Source organism: Pteropus vampyrus, unplaced genomic scaffold, assembly GCF_000151845.1.
Source record: "Pteropus vampyrus isolate Shadow unplaced genomic scaffold, Pvam_2.0 Scaffold23, whole genome shotgun sequence".
Classification (NCBI taxonomy): Eukaryota; Metazoa; Chordata; class Mammalia; order Chiroptera; family Pteropodidae; genus Pteropus; species Pteropus vampyrus.
The window spans coordinates 3402379-3419930 of NW_011888804.1; the positions used below are offsets into that span (position 1 = coordinate 3402379).

Here is a 17552-nt window from a genome sequence, read left to right on the forward strand (position 1 = left end):
TGCTCTTTTGGGGAGCTGCGCTTATCTCCTTCCCCTCCCCCACCCCGGCCCCAACTCTATGCTGCAGATGGGGTAGTGCCTACACATCTGTGATATTTGCCTGCTTTACTCTGTTTATTACCTTCCAGAGAGCTCAGCTTCTCAAAATGGAACTAAAATCTTCTCAAAATGGGACCTGCCACCTAATCGAAAGATTTCTAAGCCTAGCAGAACAGCAGCCATGTTATCACAAAACTTGCTTAGCCAGTTGGTTAGTAGGTTCTCAGTCCACACAAGCACACTCACTGGATAGTTTCATTGTACAAAATCATCTTCAGAAACAGTGTTTGTATAGAAATGTAAGGTCAAATAACCAACGAGCTACAGGTTTTGAACTTTTCGTGCTTTAAATCTGATTTTGTGTTATTGTAAGTGCTATGAAATGTTTAGATGGTTACTATAGGCCATCATATATTTGTCTTCTAGTTATATGTAATTTGGGGCAGGAATATTTAAAGGACTCCCGATAAATACAGAGAGAAGGCTGCGGCACACTGGTACGAATTGGAAATTGGGAATCTTGAAGCATGTAGTGTAGTCTTGCTGAGAAAAGCTGGGGAAAAGCTCTTATTTCATTCAGAGCTTTGGGTTTTATCCTTGTTTTGGAGAATTTGGAGACTTCCCCTTCCAGCTTTTATAGCACTTCAGATCTCATTACCATATATGGTCTCTGTGACCCTAAATCTGAGGTTATAATTTGGATTTAGGAACTTAAAAAAAAACCCCTTTTTTTACTACCCTTTATTTTTGTGGGGGGTGAGGGTAGACAAAAGCAAAACATAGTCTCTAATCATTTAAGTATTATGGAATATAGAATATAGAAACTGAATGTCCCTGGTAATCCCGCCCCACGAGAGCTTAGATGCGTGCACGAGAGCTTAGATGTGTGCACGAAAGCATTCATGCATCCATTCATTCTGTGCATTCAGCCAATACTTTTTTGGTGCCAGCATGTCTTGGTGTTTTAAAAAAATTTAATAGGCTTAGATTATTTATTTTTAAAAATGGGATCCTTATAATATATAGTTCTCTGCATTATATTGTTTGATTCAGCGTAGGAACTTGCTACCTGATTTCATGATAAAGAAATACTTTCAATTAGCCAAAGGTTAAAGGCAGACTTAAAAACATTGAACCCATCTGATTTTACAATTAAGAAGAAAACTCATTCATGGTAATTGATTATATTGAAATACAGTCATTTCCAAAATCGTGAAGAGGTAAGAACGGTGGGAGTGAAAGAATTTGCAAAGAAGGATAAACGAAAAAGAGAAAATGAGTTATGGGTGGAGAGTAGCGGGGGAAGGAAGTAGAGAAATAAGACAGCACGGGGCAGGAGGAAATGCAGAACCGGAGGTGGGAATCCAGGGGAAAATGCAAATAAAGCAAGATTGAGAAAATTCTCAAGTTTTTATAGATGGTTCTCACTGCCATTTACTTGAAAGTAGATTTTTTTGTTAACTTCCATTTACAGTATTAATTTTTTTTTATTTGCAAAAAACGGCATGTGGAATTCCCTTCACCCAGCTTTCCTGTTAACATTTTAATACACTTACTTTATTATTCATTCATATTTCCCCCAGTCTCTCTCTCGCCCCTTCCTTCTTTCTCTTTCTATATACAATTTTTTAATGAAATGTTTGTAGGTTGCATTATTGCCCCTTTGCCTCTAAATTCTCTGATGTGTATTTCTTAGAAATAAGGATATTATCTTATATAACCATAATAAAAATATCAAAATCAGGAAATTAACATTGATATAAAACTTTTCTGATCTGTAGAACGTATTCAAAATCGGTCAATTTGTCCTATTAATACTGTTTATGCGGTCTAGGCTCACATGGTGCCTTTAATTGTCATGTATCTTTAGTTTCCTTTAATCCGGGACAGTTTCTCAGTCTTTATCTTTCATGACGTTGATATTTTTTAAGAGTTCAGGCCAGTTTTTTGATAGAATGCCCCTCAATTTGGATTCGTATGGTGTTTTCTCTTGCTTAGATTCAGGTCATGCATTTTCGACAGTACTGTCACAGAAATAATGTGTCCCTCACATCGGGGGCACCTTATGTTGATTTGTTTCATTATTGTTGTTGGTTAGATTTCTCCAAAGTCAACTTAATATTTTTTCTCTTTTTAATTAATATCTGGTAGGTGAATACTTGAGATTAACCAATTCTGCATCATACTTTTGCCCACTAATTAATTTAACACTCATTCATTACCTGGAAAAATTATTCCTGTGATATTTGCCCTGTGGCGATTTTCTCTTTCCATCGTTCCCTTTTCGTGTTAGAAGCCGACTATTAAGGAAGAGTTTTCCCTTCTCCCTTAGTTATTTATTCATTTATTTATTTATGTCGCAATGGATTACAGTCTATTACTTTTATTTACTTTGTTGCTTAAATTGTCCCATATTTGGCGAGTGTGAACCCTTTCAAGTTGGTTCCTGTGCTATGTTCCCATTTTAGAATACTTCCTTGTACTTTCTGATACCACAAGATGATCCAGGTTCACCTTGTACTTTCCCAGCCATTTATCAAAGGCGTCCTGTTTCTTTCCATCAGAGAGTTGGTATTTTGAAGCCAAGATCTGGGTACTGGATGTGCTTGTTTGTGCCGACATAATAGTTTTTTAATTGCTAATTAGCTAATTAATTACTGTTCTAGTCCAGTTCTCTTTATATACACACACGCATACATGCAACTCTTCTTCCTCCCTCCAATAGGTTTTTCTAAATTAACTTTTTCTTTTGGAACAATTTTTAGTATTGAGATTTCCTCTAACTTTCATCCAGTTTCCCCTAATGTTAGCATATTGTATAACCATGGTACATTTATCAAAACTGAAATATTAACATTAATTAATATTGCTATTAATTAAGCTCTACAATTTATTTGGATTTCGCCAGTTTATCCATTGATACCTTTTTCTGTCTTATAATCCGGTCCAGGATCCTACGTGTTTCCTCTGATCTGTGATAGTTTATTAGTCTTTGCTGGCTTTCATGACTGCGACAGTGGATGTCAGGCCACGTCTGTTGTTAGGGAACCTGCCTTATGGCAGCGACAGCTGCTGCCACACTTTTGCCCATCACAGCTGTAATGTGGAGCCATTGCTGAGGGAACCGCTTTATGGCAGTGGCAGCGCTACTGGACTTCACCACATTGTGAATGTCGGGCGCCTCAGTTTGGGGTTTTCTGGTGTTTTCCAATGCTTAGGCTGGAGTGATGGCTTTTGGGAAAAGTACTGCAGAGGTGAATGGTGAAGTGTCCTTCTCGTTGCTCAGGGTCTGCCCAGTAAGTACCAACATGGCCTGGTGATGTTAGCCTCTGTCACAAGGTTTAGGTCATGTCTGCCAGATTCCTCTCACTGTACCACAACTCTTCTCCCCATTCTTTACTCCGTTCTTGGGACGCGAGTCATTTAGTGCAGACCAAAGCCCAGGGAAGGGAAATTAGGCTCCATCTATCCTAGAGTGGGTAGTATCCTAGAGTGGGTAGTATCAACATAACTTACTTAGAATTCTTTTGTAAGGAAGATTTGTTCCCTTTCTTCATTTATTTATCCAACATCTCCAAGTATTATTTACTATTTACAGTTGAACCTGAACAACATAAGTTTGAACTGTGCGGATCCACTTATACACAATTTTTTTCAATAAACACATATAGTCCTGTAAATGTATTTTCTTATGATTTTCTCAATAATGTTTCCTTTTCTGTAGCTTTATTGTAGGAATATAGTATATGACACATATAACAAAATAAGTGTTAATTGACTGCTCATGTTATTGGTAAGGCTTCTGGTCAACAGTAGGCTATTAGTAGTTAAGTTTTGGGGGAGTCAAAAATTATACATGGATTTTTGACTGCATGAGAGGTTGGCATCCCTAACCCATGTGTTGTTCAAGGATCAACTGTATTTATATCAGTATGGACTCAACCATATTTATTTTATACTTTGGATTATAATTTAATACTGTGCTATTTGTTTTATTATTCACATTGTTGCAGCTTTGGTTATTGGGAGCTTTTTCAAGTTGGCTCCTGTGTCCCTTTGACATGTCACTATCCTTTTGTTTTTGAGCACATCCTTACCTTCTGGCACTGTAAGATGCTCCAGGCTCATTTTACGTTTTCCTCATCCTGGCACTAGAATCAGCCATTTTTGTGAGGCGTGCTGGTTCAGTTTACTAAAGACTGGCATGTAGAAACCAAGTTCTGCGTGTTGGGTGTGCTCATTGCTAGTGGGTGTTACTGCTTCTACGTCCTCTCAGTAGACAGAGCTGGGAAATAGTGTCGCTATATTAATCATGTATTCACATAAATCTGTAATAGTTTCTCTGTCTACGTGTATGTATATTAAGCTAAACCTGAGTTCATACTGATGTCTCCTTCTCTAATTCAGCATCCCGCGGTTCATTCTAGCCTTCCCCTTGCTTATTGTCCTTAATGTCTCTAACTGGGAGAAACGTGGCTGCCTGATGTACAACTTACTCCTAATTCGTAAAATAGTTTCAGAATTGTTAATCTGTACCCCTGTGGAAATCAGATTTACAAACTAGGCAACTCTTCTTTGAAGGAAGTAATTGTACATCCCACAGAGATCGTCTTTAAGCTGCCGTATTCTCTCTGAGTGAACCATACTATAGGATAGAAGTTACCTTTAAAAATTCTGTAATCACACCGAGCCAGGAAAGAAGTGCACCAGTGTAGGCTGAATTTAAGTTGTCGCCATCAAGACTTAAATTGGCATGGTACGGCAGTTACCGCTCAGCTTTTTATATTTTATATTTTGTTAAACATTTCGTTTGGTGTTCCTTTAAGAAATGTTCAGGTGCCTTTTGTGTTCCAGACACTGATTAGATGCAGAGGATGTAACAGAACAAGACAGACATAGCTGTTGCTTCGTGGAACTTAAGTTTCACCACCTGGGAAGTTTGAGTTAACGTGAGGCCATGCCCCCATTTGTCCTGACTATTTTGTTTATTTCCCTACACTTATGCTTCTTCACAGATCTTCCTTAATTTCCTCAGTCCAATAAAAGGGCATTTATTTTCACTTCGTTCATTTGGTTATTCATTCCTGCGTTAGTCGAAGTGGGTTGCACTATGCGCTGGGCACTGGGCCAGATACTGGGAATATAAGTGGCCATGCTCCTGAAGTGGGAATAAATCAGAATGGTTGGAGTAGAGGGAGTCAGAGGGGGAGCATGGGGTGTGATGGGTGGGACCGGAAGAGTAAGCAGAGACCAGATTTTGAGCTCGCAGGGGAGTGGCATAAAAAGATCCTCAATTTAAAAAGGGGGCCCTGGCTTGTGGGGAAAGAATGAATATGTTCTAGGCTTGAGCAGCTGCAGGGGGGCCAGTGTAGGTGAGAACCGATGGTAGTTTGGACAGGGCAGGTGGGGCCAATGGTGAGCACGGAGAGAACCGGGAAGACTTTGCTATAGATATGGAAGGAGTCAAGGTGTTTGTAAGCCTGACATCTGAACCCAGGGCATGCTGAATGAGCAGTCTTGTTGCTCTGTAGTCTACAAGGGCATTTGCAGTTTACCGTCTTTTCCTGCTCTTGGTGTTTGGGCTTTTTTATAATTTACAGTTCAAGAATGTAACTGGAGTTCCTTCACATGGTGAGATATTTAATGCCAGATGAGTTTAGAACCTTGTGGTTAGTTCCTTCTCTCAGCCTTGGCACTGTGACAGTTGGCAAGGCCATAGGATTTATTATAAACATTTCAGAAGGCTTGGTACATATGCTATGTTATTGAATCTGGGTGGATGATACATCAATTCCAGATCTTTTTTGGGGAGCCTCTGAAACAAATTTCCCTCCACCCCCACAAAACAAAACAAAACAACCCTTATCCCCTGAGAATTTTCCCAATCTGTAAGATACCCTGGGCTGTCACAGTACTGAGAAACAAACTTGTCTGATTTGTGAATGTGTCATTTCTTGTTCTTCCTAAGTAAGCTAAAAATACTCTGGCATTGTTAATGCTTTTCCTTGAGCTACTTTGATTCATTGAAATCTTGTCTTATTTGTATTAATTATTCCTCATTAGAAAATCCTTTTATAATCACCGTATGTAAAATATTGATTTTGACTTTTAAGAAAGTATTTAGTAGGGAGGGAGAAATGGGGAGTTACTGTTCAGTAGGTATACAGCTTCCGTCATGCAAGATGAAAACGGTCTAGAGATCTACTGTTCAACAATTGCATATGTTAATATTGTACTGTACACTTAAAAGTTTGTTAAGAGACTATATCTCATGTTATGTGTTTTTTAGCACAATTTTTAAAAGAATTATTGAGTAGAAAGCAAGTTTATGCTTCAGTTTTTATTTTATATTTTTAATTTTTGTTCCAAAAAATGAGTTAGGATTTTTAAAATTTAGAATAAGTTTAAAAATAAGTAAAGTTCTCTGCCAGTTCGCCCATCTAATATCTCATTTTAAATTATATCGTATCATCTTAAAAATTGCTTCTTACATAAGCCAGTCTTTCAGTGCTAAACACCTGCAGTTATTCAAAGGTAATTATTCACAATGCCTTTAGATTTTTAAAAACAGTTCAAAAGATTAAAATACTGTGTAGACGAAACAGCACATTTTCTCCTTGGATTTCTTTTTTGCAACTTTTTCTCTAGACTATAAGTTCTGTAACGACTGCTTTATTAGTTAATAAATTGGTTTGGCTGCTTTGACAGAAGCTGAATAATAGTGGCTTAAACCAGATCTAAAAGCTTATTTCTCATCTGCGTAAAACTCTGAGTTGGAAGGTGATTTGGGATGGGTGGGTATAGGGCAGCTCTGCTCCGTGGGGTCATCCAGGGATCCAGGTATATTCTTTCTTGTTCTGCTGTCCCATAGGATGTTTCCTTTCCCACATGGTCTCAGCAGGAGAAAGTGGAGGGCAAGCAGCTGCCTGTGAATATGAGAGTCAAAGTTTTTCTGGAAAGAGTCAGATAGTGAATCTTTTAGGCTTTGCAGGCTGCATATTCTCTCTCTCTCTCTCTCTCTCTCTCACCCTTTAAAAACTATTAAACTTGTAAGATAGGTAACTATTCTTATGTCACAAACCTTACAAAAAGGCCTCAGCCTAGATTTGTCCCACAGGCCATTAGTTTGCCAACCTTTCTTTTAAGGGTATGACATAGAAATCACACACTTCCTCACCTGTAAAATAGGGTTACTAATAGCATCTATTTCAAAAGGTAGTTAGGAGGATTAAAATGTTAACTGGTTTTATTATAATAATTGATATTTAACTCCACCTTTGAAAGAGAATTAGCACATTTTTAACCTGATTTTTGACATGATTTGTGACATTTATATCTCTATAATTGCCACAGTTGTTTAATGTTAGCACTGTATATAAATCATTGCACTAGTCTTTTTATCATGATTTCTTTTTCTTAGAATTCTTTATTTTGATTTGATTTAGTATCTCTTTTAGCTAGATTTCATTATCTGGTGGTTGTTTAACAAAGATATTTGATTCCAAGTTTTTATGTGCTAGAAAATGTCTGAACACTGGTTTTTCTATCTGAAGGATAACTTAGCAGTGTATAAGATTCTTGGGTCATCTTCCCCTCACCCCAGGATTTTTTAGACTTATGTGTCTGGGTTGAAGTCTAAAGTCAATGTGATTATTTATTTCTCTTATATGTAATTGACTTTTTTTTGCCTGGAGATCTTTCTTTCTTGTTAATTTTTGGGAAATCGATTGTGAAGTTTTTCTTAATGTTATGTGCCCTTTTAAAATGTAGATTCAGGGTTTTTTTGTTTGTTTTAATTTTAGGAACATTTTCTAGCATTATGTCTTAGAACTTTTTTTCTGTTTGATTTCTTCCTATCTTCAGGAATTCTCCTATGTATATTAAATCTTTTATTTGCTCTTTCCATCACTTCTATGTATTTTATTAATAGTTTTTTTAGTATATTTTCGCTAATCTGTCTTCAGTGTTCCATTCTGTGTTTTTAGTTATTTTTGCTGCCTTTAATTGGATTTATTTTTTCTTCTTTTATTTCTTTCTGTTGCTTTGGCAGCTTTCTTTTCATCTCTCTCTTATAATCTCTTACTCGCTCTTTCTTAAGAAAGCTCTTATCTGTAAAGTCTGTGATATTAATGCAGAACTATTTGCTTTATCTCTTCTTTGTTTAGTTTCTTTTGTGATGCGTTTTCTCCATCTGCCTTGTTTTTTATTGGTACTTTCCCCATCCCCCATCTTCATATTGATCCTGTGCTGATCCTTCTGTTATCAGGTGTGTCCGTAGTGAGGGGAGGCAGGATGGCCGAAGAAGTCCATGGCTTCGGTTTGGGTTCGTTGTCTCAGATGCCGTGTCGCCTTTGCCCTGGGAGCACATCCATGTGTTGGAGTTCAGGGGTCAGTGTGACTCTGTAAAGCCCGTAGAGTCAGAGGGCTAACGACACTCCCTTCTAGCCCTGCCTCACCTCCAGTCTGCCACAGCTAGGGGGTGGCGATGGACAGCAGAAAGGGCCCTTCAGAATGAGGGCCTCTCTACTGAGCTTTCCCCACCTCTCCTGGGCCTGCTGTGGCTCCCCCACATCCCCAGGCCTCACTTCTGTGACAGCGACATACGGGGGGTTCTTTTTCCTGCTATAGTCTGAGTGGATGTGTGTCAGTTCTCAGCCTCCTCTTGATTTTGGTCCAGCTTTCACCATATTGTAGCAGAGATGCTTCAAAGTTTATAGACTGCAGTTGTAACATTCCCTTGTTTTATATATAATAAGATTTTCCACTTTTTATTAACTGTTGTTTTGATGAGTTTTGAGTAAGGAGAGGATAAAGAAACTTCACCGGTAGGTTTAATTCCTTTTATGCTTTACATTTTATTTTGAAAAGTTAAAAAAATACGGTACCACACCTATAATCAACCATTTGGTTTTGTCATATTTCTTTCAAATCTTTTTCCTTTCATAAAAGCAGTCAAGTGTAGCAGGTTCAGCCGAAGCTCCCTTTGATCACCACCCCCAGGTCCACCCCTCTTCTTCACCCTTGGGACCCCAGGACAGTCATTAGCCCTGCAGTCTCTTTATGTTTTAAAATACAAATGCAGGTATTCCTATACATGATATAGGAAATTGTTTTATATGTTTAGGAGATTTAGCCAAATGATATCATACTGTCTTATTATTCTGCAGTTTGTGTTTTTCCACCTAACATCGTTTATGAAATCTGTTTTGATAAACACAGGTGCGTGCACGCACACATGCAGTACACTCTTCGTTCCTCGTCCCTGTTGCATGTGATGTCATGATGTGACTACATCACATTCATTATTTCTCTTGGACATTGTTAAGAATGGTGCATCACTGGACATGCTTATACAGCTCTTTTAGGCATACGTGCATGAGTTTCTCAAGAAATAAATGTTCACGGTTATAGGAGATATGCCTTTTCAATATTATTAGATGCTAACTAGTTGGTACTGCCAGTACTGACTAATTGCACACCCAAGTGGTGGCACCAACTTACCCTCTTAGCGATGGCAAATGAAAGTTCCCCACGTGTATGTCAGTATCTGATACGGATACCCATTCTAATATGTGCCTTTTCCTCAGTACCCCTGTAGTGAATGCAGCGTTACATAGTGATAGCAATTGGATAAATTAGATTTCCAGAACTGGTTATTCCTAGGCGAATTTAGGAGTAGAGTGACAGATCATCTAAGTGGAGTCCTACCAAAGGTAGTTCAATCTGCATCTGAGACAAGATTACATGCTACTGGCTTTGTTTGCCATGTTCCCCGCCCAGAGTATCTAGAGCCGAAAATAAAGTTTTAAAAGTGCTAAGGTCTTTTCTAGGGTGGGGTGGGGTGGCGTGGGAGTAGTGGGGAAGATATGATAAGCATATTATTGTTTCTGATAAGAGTACTACCATCTTCGCGCCTATTTTTACTTAGAATTGCTATATTTCTGAAGCTCTTTTCCCAACTGTTTACCTGAAAATCATTACATGTGTTGCAAGTGAATTAGGAAATGATTAGATGCTAATGTAGCAAAGAAAATGTAATTTCTCTTTTAGCTCAGAAACAGATGCCTTTGGTTTAAGTTGTTAGTGCGTGACTCTCTGCTTTTAAATTGTATGGTTCAAAGGTACTTTTCACCTATGTGTAGTATTTACATTGAGGAACTGGTCAATATTATAGTATTCAGGATCTAATTTCTCTCTCTCTCTCTCTCTCTCTCTCATGAAATGCTTTTTTTTTTTTTTGCTTCTTTATTCCTTAAAAAAGTCACAGTTCTTCATATATGTAACCTTCATCTTTCAGAAAAGCAAGAGGAAAGGGCACGAATATACAAATATTAAGTATTCTCTAACGGACCAGACAGGTGGGGATCAGAGTCCACTCCCGCCTTGTACCCCGACGCCGTCCTGTCCAGAGTAAGTAGTAATGAAGGAAATTCTTTTTACCTGAACATAATACTATAGAAAAGCTTCAAAAACAACTAGTCTTTGTAGCACACGCCTTTCATTGGCACACATCATTGTCACCCATCCGATGAGTGAGGATATCAGTGGCTGCCTAAACTAAATTTTAATTTACTTAAACTGAAGGTTGATTGCTACACAAGCTGTGATTATATGGGGTTATAAGTATGTCAAGTGGTGGTTCTCTGAGACGAACCTAACTTTTCTGTTGATGGGGTGGGATTTGTCGTAGAGGTAGATAATATCTCTTTTGATGTGTTAAGACTCTTTGCTAAAGTAAAGTAAATAAATTCATCATTAATCTGTCAACACAATCATGATCTGCTACTTTTCCACAGTCAACAGAAATCTACTTTGGGACTGAAACCAGGAGTCAGCGAGCTATAGCTCACAGACCAAATCATGGCCACAGTCTGTGTTTGTACAGCTCACAAATGGCTTCTAAAGGGTTATTAAAGACACACACATACACGAAGAGTAACATATGACAGAGACTGCGTGTGGCCTGCAGCGACTAAATTATTTACCCTCTGGTTCTTTATAGAAAAACTTTGCTGACTCCTTGTTTAAACTAAAACACGATAGGAAAACATTTGTTAAATCGACTACGTGAATGGCAATTTACGTTATTATTTTTGTATATATTCTAAAATCATTCTCTGGTATAACATTTGCTTTTCCCCTCCGCTAGAATCTTAATCTCTGTTTGCTTCTGATGTGGATTTTTTAAACCCCTGCTGACTTTAATACTCTCTATAAACATTTTACATAGCATATATGAGGCTTGTATTTATATTTGCTTTCTGTTTAACATTGAAATGAAATTATACAACACAAGTATTCTTTCCACCAAGCTGCCTCTTCCTTCTGCCTGCCCTTTTCTCTCCCTGTGGCCCGACAGGGAAAGTTGATATTTTAAATTGCTATCTGCAATAATTTGCGGTGGAACCAGCATGTCAGGGCCCTGGGTCCTTGCCAGAAAGCTTTCCCCACATGTTGGCTTAACAGAATCAGCTCCAACGGCTCCCTTGTTACCAGTGCCTCTCTCTTCCTGTCATCGCCCTTGTAGGGTGCAGACCTTGGACACCCCGGAACCCAAGCCCCTTCTGCTTGTTTCGTCTTACCCCTCTCAGGTCGGCACCCACAGCTGCCGGGTTCCTTGTCCTTCTGACTGCTCTGCTTTCCACTCCCTGCTCAGCAGACAGAGTCTGGGCTCCGATGCGTGGACCCTCCTCCCAGGGCCCTGAACCTCACCTCGAGCTTGTGTTTCCTGGTCCCCTTTACGTGGCCAGATTCGGGGCCCGACTGCTCCTGCACGTTCCCGTCTTAGACCTCATGCCCATTCAGATCCTTCAGCTTGAAATTAATACTGTTCCCTCCTATATGTACGTGTCCCACCATCCTTCAAGGTCTAACTCAGATACCTCATCGTCCAGGCCTCCCTTGCTCTGCCCACCTGGAAAGCAACTCGCTTGCCTCCAAACCCCAGAGAGCAGAGAGGCTTGAGGGTCTCACTTCACTTTTAGCTTCACAATTGCATTGCTGTATATTTATGTCTTATGTCCTGTCCCGGGGGCAGGAACTGTGTCTGCACCATATCTGGTCCCCAAAGAATATAGTATGCACCTTACAAATAAGGCAACTCGAACAGCATGGTCTGCATTTTTGTTGACATCATCTTCTTTCTTTTCTTTTCAGAATGCGAGAAGATAATGCTAGAGTCTATGAAAACGTGGGTCTGATGCAGCAGCAGAAAAGTTTCAGATGAGAAGACCCGCTGAGACTTCAGCACAGAAATAGGTATTTAAATGGAAGTGCTGTCTCGGTTAATTGTTTATAGCATTTGTGGCATTTTTAAGCAGGCAAATCATATGTGTTTCCGTATAGTGTATCATAATCGAGTTATACAAATCAACCTCCTTTTTCCTCTCCCTATACTTCTTTGTTCATTAAGCATTAAAACGAAATGCAGAATTAACTCTGAAGGACAAGGTCAGCACTTAGAGAGAAATGGTTGATATCGGTGATGCACCAAGCAGTATCACCATTCTTGCAATTTCTATTAGAGTTGGTTAACCTACGCTGTTCTGGGAGATGGTCAGTTAGGGGTCTGGGAAGCATGGGGACACAGCACAGGATAGTTGGAGTCAGGACGCCTGAATTCTCATCCCAGTTGACCTCTGACTGGGATGTGACATGGGACACTGGACAACCCGGGCCTCCAGCTGACTCCGCTCCACATTTCTTCCAGCTCCGTTGTTAGAAATTCATCTCCCTTGCACGTCTCCTCCTGCTCAGCCACCTTTTTAGGCAGTGACCCATGTGTGATGTATGTTTTAAAGATAAGTTAGACACTCATAGTTTCAGTATTTCATGTTGAAATTCTCATTTCAATTAGTATATTTAAAAGCTTTAAATCTACTTTAAAATGGTTTAATGCCTTGCTAAGCTTTTAGACCTGTGCTCCTTAAAAATTCTAACATTTCTTCCCCAGATATGGACTTAATCCTCTTCGTAAAAAGATCAAGAACAGATGCAAGAAAGTTTAAGTGAAGAATGAACTTGAATTTCAAAGGCTCACATTGTGGTCAGCTACCTTTCGATAAGCAAAATTTGAAACCATTTACAGACCACTGTATTCTAACCCAACGATACCTGATTTCCAGTTACTCATTTCCTCAGACAAGAAGAAATCATCTCTACAATGTAGACAGTGTTATATTTTATAGAATTTTATTTTAAATTGAGGAAGCAGTTAAATCGTGCTCTATATTTTACAGTTGGTGATTCATATTCTAGTTATTGACATTTTTTTCTTTTCATAACCTTAACAAATTTAATTTTCCCCCTCATCGTGGGGGTTAATAGAGCACTTGTTAGAGGAAAAATGGGGAAAATTAAGTGACAACATCCTGTAGCAGTGAGAACAATGTCATTTATCATCACTTACTCAGTAGTGGATAATTCCTTTTCATAGCCGGTGTTTTTGGCTAAATGATAATTGAGCCAGTGCCCCAGACTACCAAAAGTTGACTGTCTTCCTTTGCATTGCCATTAAAACATCATGGGGAAAAAAATCATGGGAACTTAGGATAAAAGGCATGTTTTCTTCTTAGCAGGTGACCAGTTACTATTCAGCTTATTGAACGAGAAGGTCGTGGCGGGGAAACGTTTGCCATATTTTTTCATTTGAATAATTGTCTTGTATTTAGAAAAAATGCATCTGTGAATAACCAGTATTTTGGTTATCAATTGTTGACAAACCACCCCAAAACATAGTGACTTAAAGTGACAGTTCTTTTTTTTTTCTCACTGTTGTTCAATCTGGGCTGGGCTCAGCCGAGCTGTTCCTCTGCTCATCTTGCTGGTGTCACTTACTGTTGTCACTCTTGCTGGTTGGCAGGTTGGCTGAGACACTGGGATGGCTGGGCCTCTTTCTCTGCATGTGGTCCCCAGGTCTCTCCACGTGATCGCTCCAAGTGGCCTCGCCAGCAAGGTAGCTGGATGTCTTACATGGCAGCTCCGAGCTCCCTAGAGTATAAAGCAGGAGTGGCCAGATCTTCCTAAGACAAACCCAGAAGTGTCACAGCATCACTTCTATTGCCCTCTATTGATGAGAGCAAGTCACAGGCTCAGCACAGATTCAGGAAGAGGGGACTCCACGAGGGCACGAAGTGGAGGTGTGCTTCATTGGGGGTCCCCAGTGGACAGACTGTCAGAACCAGTACCATGGAAAAACAACTGTTGTTAGTTAGCAAAAGTGGAAGCTGCTAGTGACCTTGGGACGCTGAAGCTGCTTATGATAGCCGTGTAGGCTGGAAGTCAGACAGAGAGAGAGGGCCTTCAAGAAGTGTCCTATACCAGTTCTGCTGGCTCTTAGCATATTTTCTGAACCCTCACTTGGGAAAACTGGTCTCGGAAGGATAGATGTGTTTCGGGGGGCAGAGCATTTGCAAGCAGAACCACCCATTACCGTGGCACCCGCAGAGGGAGGCGACTGTGGTGCTTTCTTCATGCCATTGGCGTCAGTTGGGCCTCCACGCGTGCGTGCGCTTGGGCTGCAGTGAACAGGAACAGTCCTGAGGAGGCTGCTCATCAGGTTGAATTAGCCGTAGCTCATTTTCGTTTTAACCAAGCAGAAAGATTTGCTAACGTCCTACCTGAAGTGCCTTCAAAAACAGCCCTTTTTGCCCGGTGTGTCGAATCATCGTTTGGTGAGTGTATTTCAACTAAAGTATCATTGGCTGACTTTGTGAAGATAATAAAATGCTACGGCAGCTTTGCCATTAAGTTATGGTCTCCTTTCTGGAATTTTTCTTGCTTTTGCTCCTGAAAGGAAGGACTAGATCCAGAACTGGCAATAGCTCCCTCCTGAGGTCTTTATCTCTCTTGAAACTCCGAGGTCATTTTCACAGACAAAATATATATATAAAATATATATTCCCTCCACCCTCACCTCCCCATCCATTGAACTTAGAATTGTTTCAGAACGCAGGTGTGGCCCGAAGGTCATTACCTTTTAAGAGGAATGTCAATGACTACTCTCTTGTCAAGCCCGAAAAGAGAGATTCCAGTTCAGTATTTGCAATAAGGATCTTGAATCCTGTTCTTTTTATTGCATGTCACATTGAATGGTTGGTTCTCATTTTGCCTCGATTTCTGTGAAAATGTTTTGACTCTGGACTTGGGGGCTAAAGTCTTTCACCAGCATACAAGGGTTTGATGGTACAAATATACCTGCTGCGTTAAGTCTCTGCCTGTAGCGTCAGATCAGTTGCTTTTATCCTGGGTGGGTGTGTGTGTCGGGGGGGACACCTGATTTTGATTAGCTCTTGTTTGTTACAGGACATTGATGTATTTCGATTTCCCTCCACGAAGTCAGCAAACTTCTTTCAAGACAAGATTGTAAGAGTCCCTAGGTTGCTAAGGTTTGTCATGTGTTTGATGAAAGGTGATTGCAGGTTCTCAGATGAGATTTCTCTATGGAGGATGGAATCAGGCAGAGGGGCGGTGAAGATGGGGGAAGCTCAAGGTGTGGATTTAAAAAATTATGGAAATGAAAGTTCCAAAGAGGTGGTTTCTGAGAAAGTCAAAGGGTCCAGAGCCAGAGCAGTCAGTAATAGTTGAATCGGGTTACCTGGAAAATAGGTATAATAGACACAGGTACACAGTCTGCTTCTGGGTTGCCATGGACATTAAATTTGCACAATATCCCATAGCTGGTTGAGTATTTTAAAATGATAAGCATAAGGTTTTATATTTGGGGTGAAGAAATTATCTGGCTGTGATATTGGGGTTTTTTTAAAAAGTCAAATTTCAGTCTTAATAGCTTTTATAAAAAATAAGACACCTCATATCCGGTGTGTGGCCCTCCTGAAAATTGTGGTCATCTCTCCGGTTAAAATCAGTAACTTTTCAAATGTGGCTAAATGAGGGTGAGAAAATACATATACAACTTTCTTGGTGTTTTGCAATCTTGATGGAGCCCAGTTGCTTTGGAACGGCCAGGAAAATCATCAAGATTACTTTTAGGGGTTATTTTACTGGGGATTTTAAGAACTAATATAAGGTCTTGGGTTATTTCTAGTTCAGGGGAATGTGGAAAGGTATGCAATTGTGAAGTGTTTTATTGTAGCTTATTAACCTATAAGGGAAACTTAGACTGTAGACATAAGGTCAAACCCAGTGCAGTTTTTGTTTTCTGTGTGTTGTTGGGGAATAAAGTTTTATATAGCAAGCACATGGCCTCCCTGATTTCACGATGCCTTTATTAGGATCTGTATCATCCCTTAATTTTGTTGAAAAAATTTTCCCTTCTTCCTCTTGAAAAGTAAGTTCCAAAATATAGTTTATTGTATCTTCCATCATTAAAAAGTTTGTTCCTTTTTACTATGGGCAGTTCAAACAAGGCAAAAATATTAAACAGTTGGTTTAAATGTGTTGTATAACTTTGCTGTATATCAAACTAATTTTTATAAGTTTTCATCCTAAACCTCAAATCATGTAATTAATAATTTGCCTGTTTATTTATGACCTAATTGTGATTCTTTTATTAATAAAAGCTAATGGAAAAGGATCCTTTATTAAGCTGATGAGTAGACCTACATTTAATTTTCTTGCAGTATATGAAGTATTGTACCAGAGTATTAAAAGATATGTAATATTTTATTGATAAATCTATCCTTTAAAAGGAATACATTTAGGATGTCATCATTTTGATGTGAATCATGTAAATGTTGATAATATGCACTGTTTATTATACATTTAGTGTTTCAAGAGATTCAATTAATTGCCTTTTTGCCCACGTATATTATGTAGTCTATTTGCAATTGTTTTTAAAAAGTGACATTAAAAGAATAGTTTATGTAGAGAAACATTAGTGGATGTTAATTGTCTCCCCACCTGTATTTATGGGTGTTAGTTCAACTGCTTTGCTAGTTGCAAAGCCATATTATCAGAGTAAAAGTGTATTTGTAAACTGTATGGGAACTAAAAATTAGGAATAAAACCATTTTCTTATATTATGGTATTTGTCATTTACTTCATCAGAAATGTCCAGGAAAACTTGAATTCTAGGTCACTCAACCTCTTTGTCACTCAACACTGACAAAATACTGACAGCAGCTCTTATTTAGAAGGTAATTTGGAAAACAATGAATGAATCAGCTCCTCAAGCATTTAAGTGCCTACTCTTTGAATAGCTTCGGGAGACAGAAAGGGAATTCTTTTTGGAAGAACTTATAAGTAACGAATAAAAAGTGTGTCTGCATAAAACATACAGGAAATGATTACATATGTCATGTGAATAGTATTGGGTGGGGATATGAAGAAAGATACAATAGGGGAGTCGTGGAGGTGTGAATTATGTGCTATCGGATGTCAGCTCTTCCCTATAGGTTTAGCCTACATGAACCACAGCCATTTGCTGCTTCTGACGGTGCTGCGTTAACATTGGCGGAAAGATTTTATAGATAAAACAGGTAGTTATTAAGTTTTCTGTTGTGAATCTCGGGACTGATTTGTTATTTATACTGTAAAACACTATTGCCTTCCTT

General features: G+C 39.1%; 1 protein-coding gene across 1 annotated transcript in view; it reads left to right on the forward strand.

Annotated features, from left to right (window-relative positions):
• The window catches only part of PTPN11 (protein tyrosine phosphatase, non-receptor type 11), a 78598-nt gene extending 61577 nt beyond the window's left edge, over nucleotides 1-17021 (forward strand). The window contains exons 14-16 of the mRNA XM_011355821.2: nucleotides 10337-10449; nucleotides 12196-12297; nucleotides 12992-17021. Of these exons, the coding sequence (XP_011354123.1) occupies nucleotides 10337-10449; nucleotides 12196-12265 (183 nt within the window). The 3' untranslated portion in view covers nucleotides 12266-12297; nucleotides 12992-17021. The remainder of the gene's footprint in view (nucleotides 1-10336; nucleotides 10450-12195; nucleotides 12298-12991) is intronic.
• The last annotated feature ends 531 nt before the right edge of the window (nucleotides 17022-17552 follow it).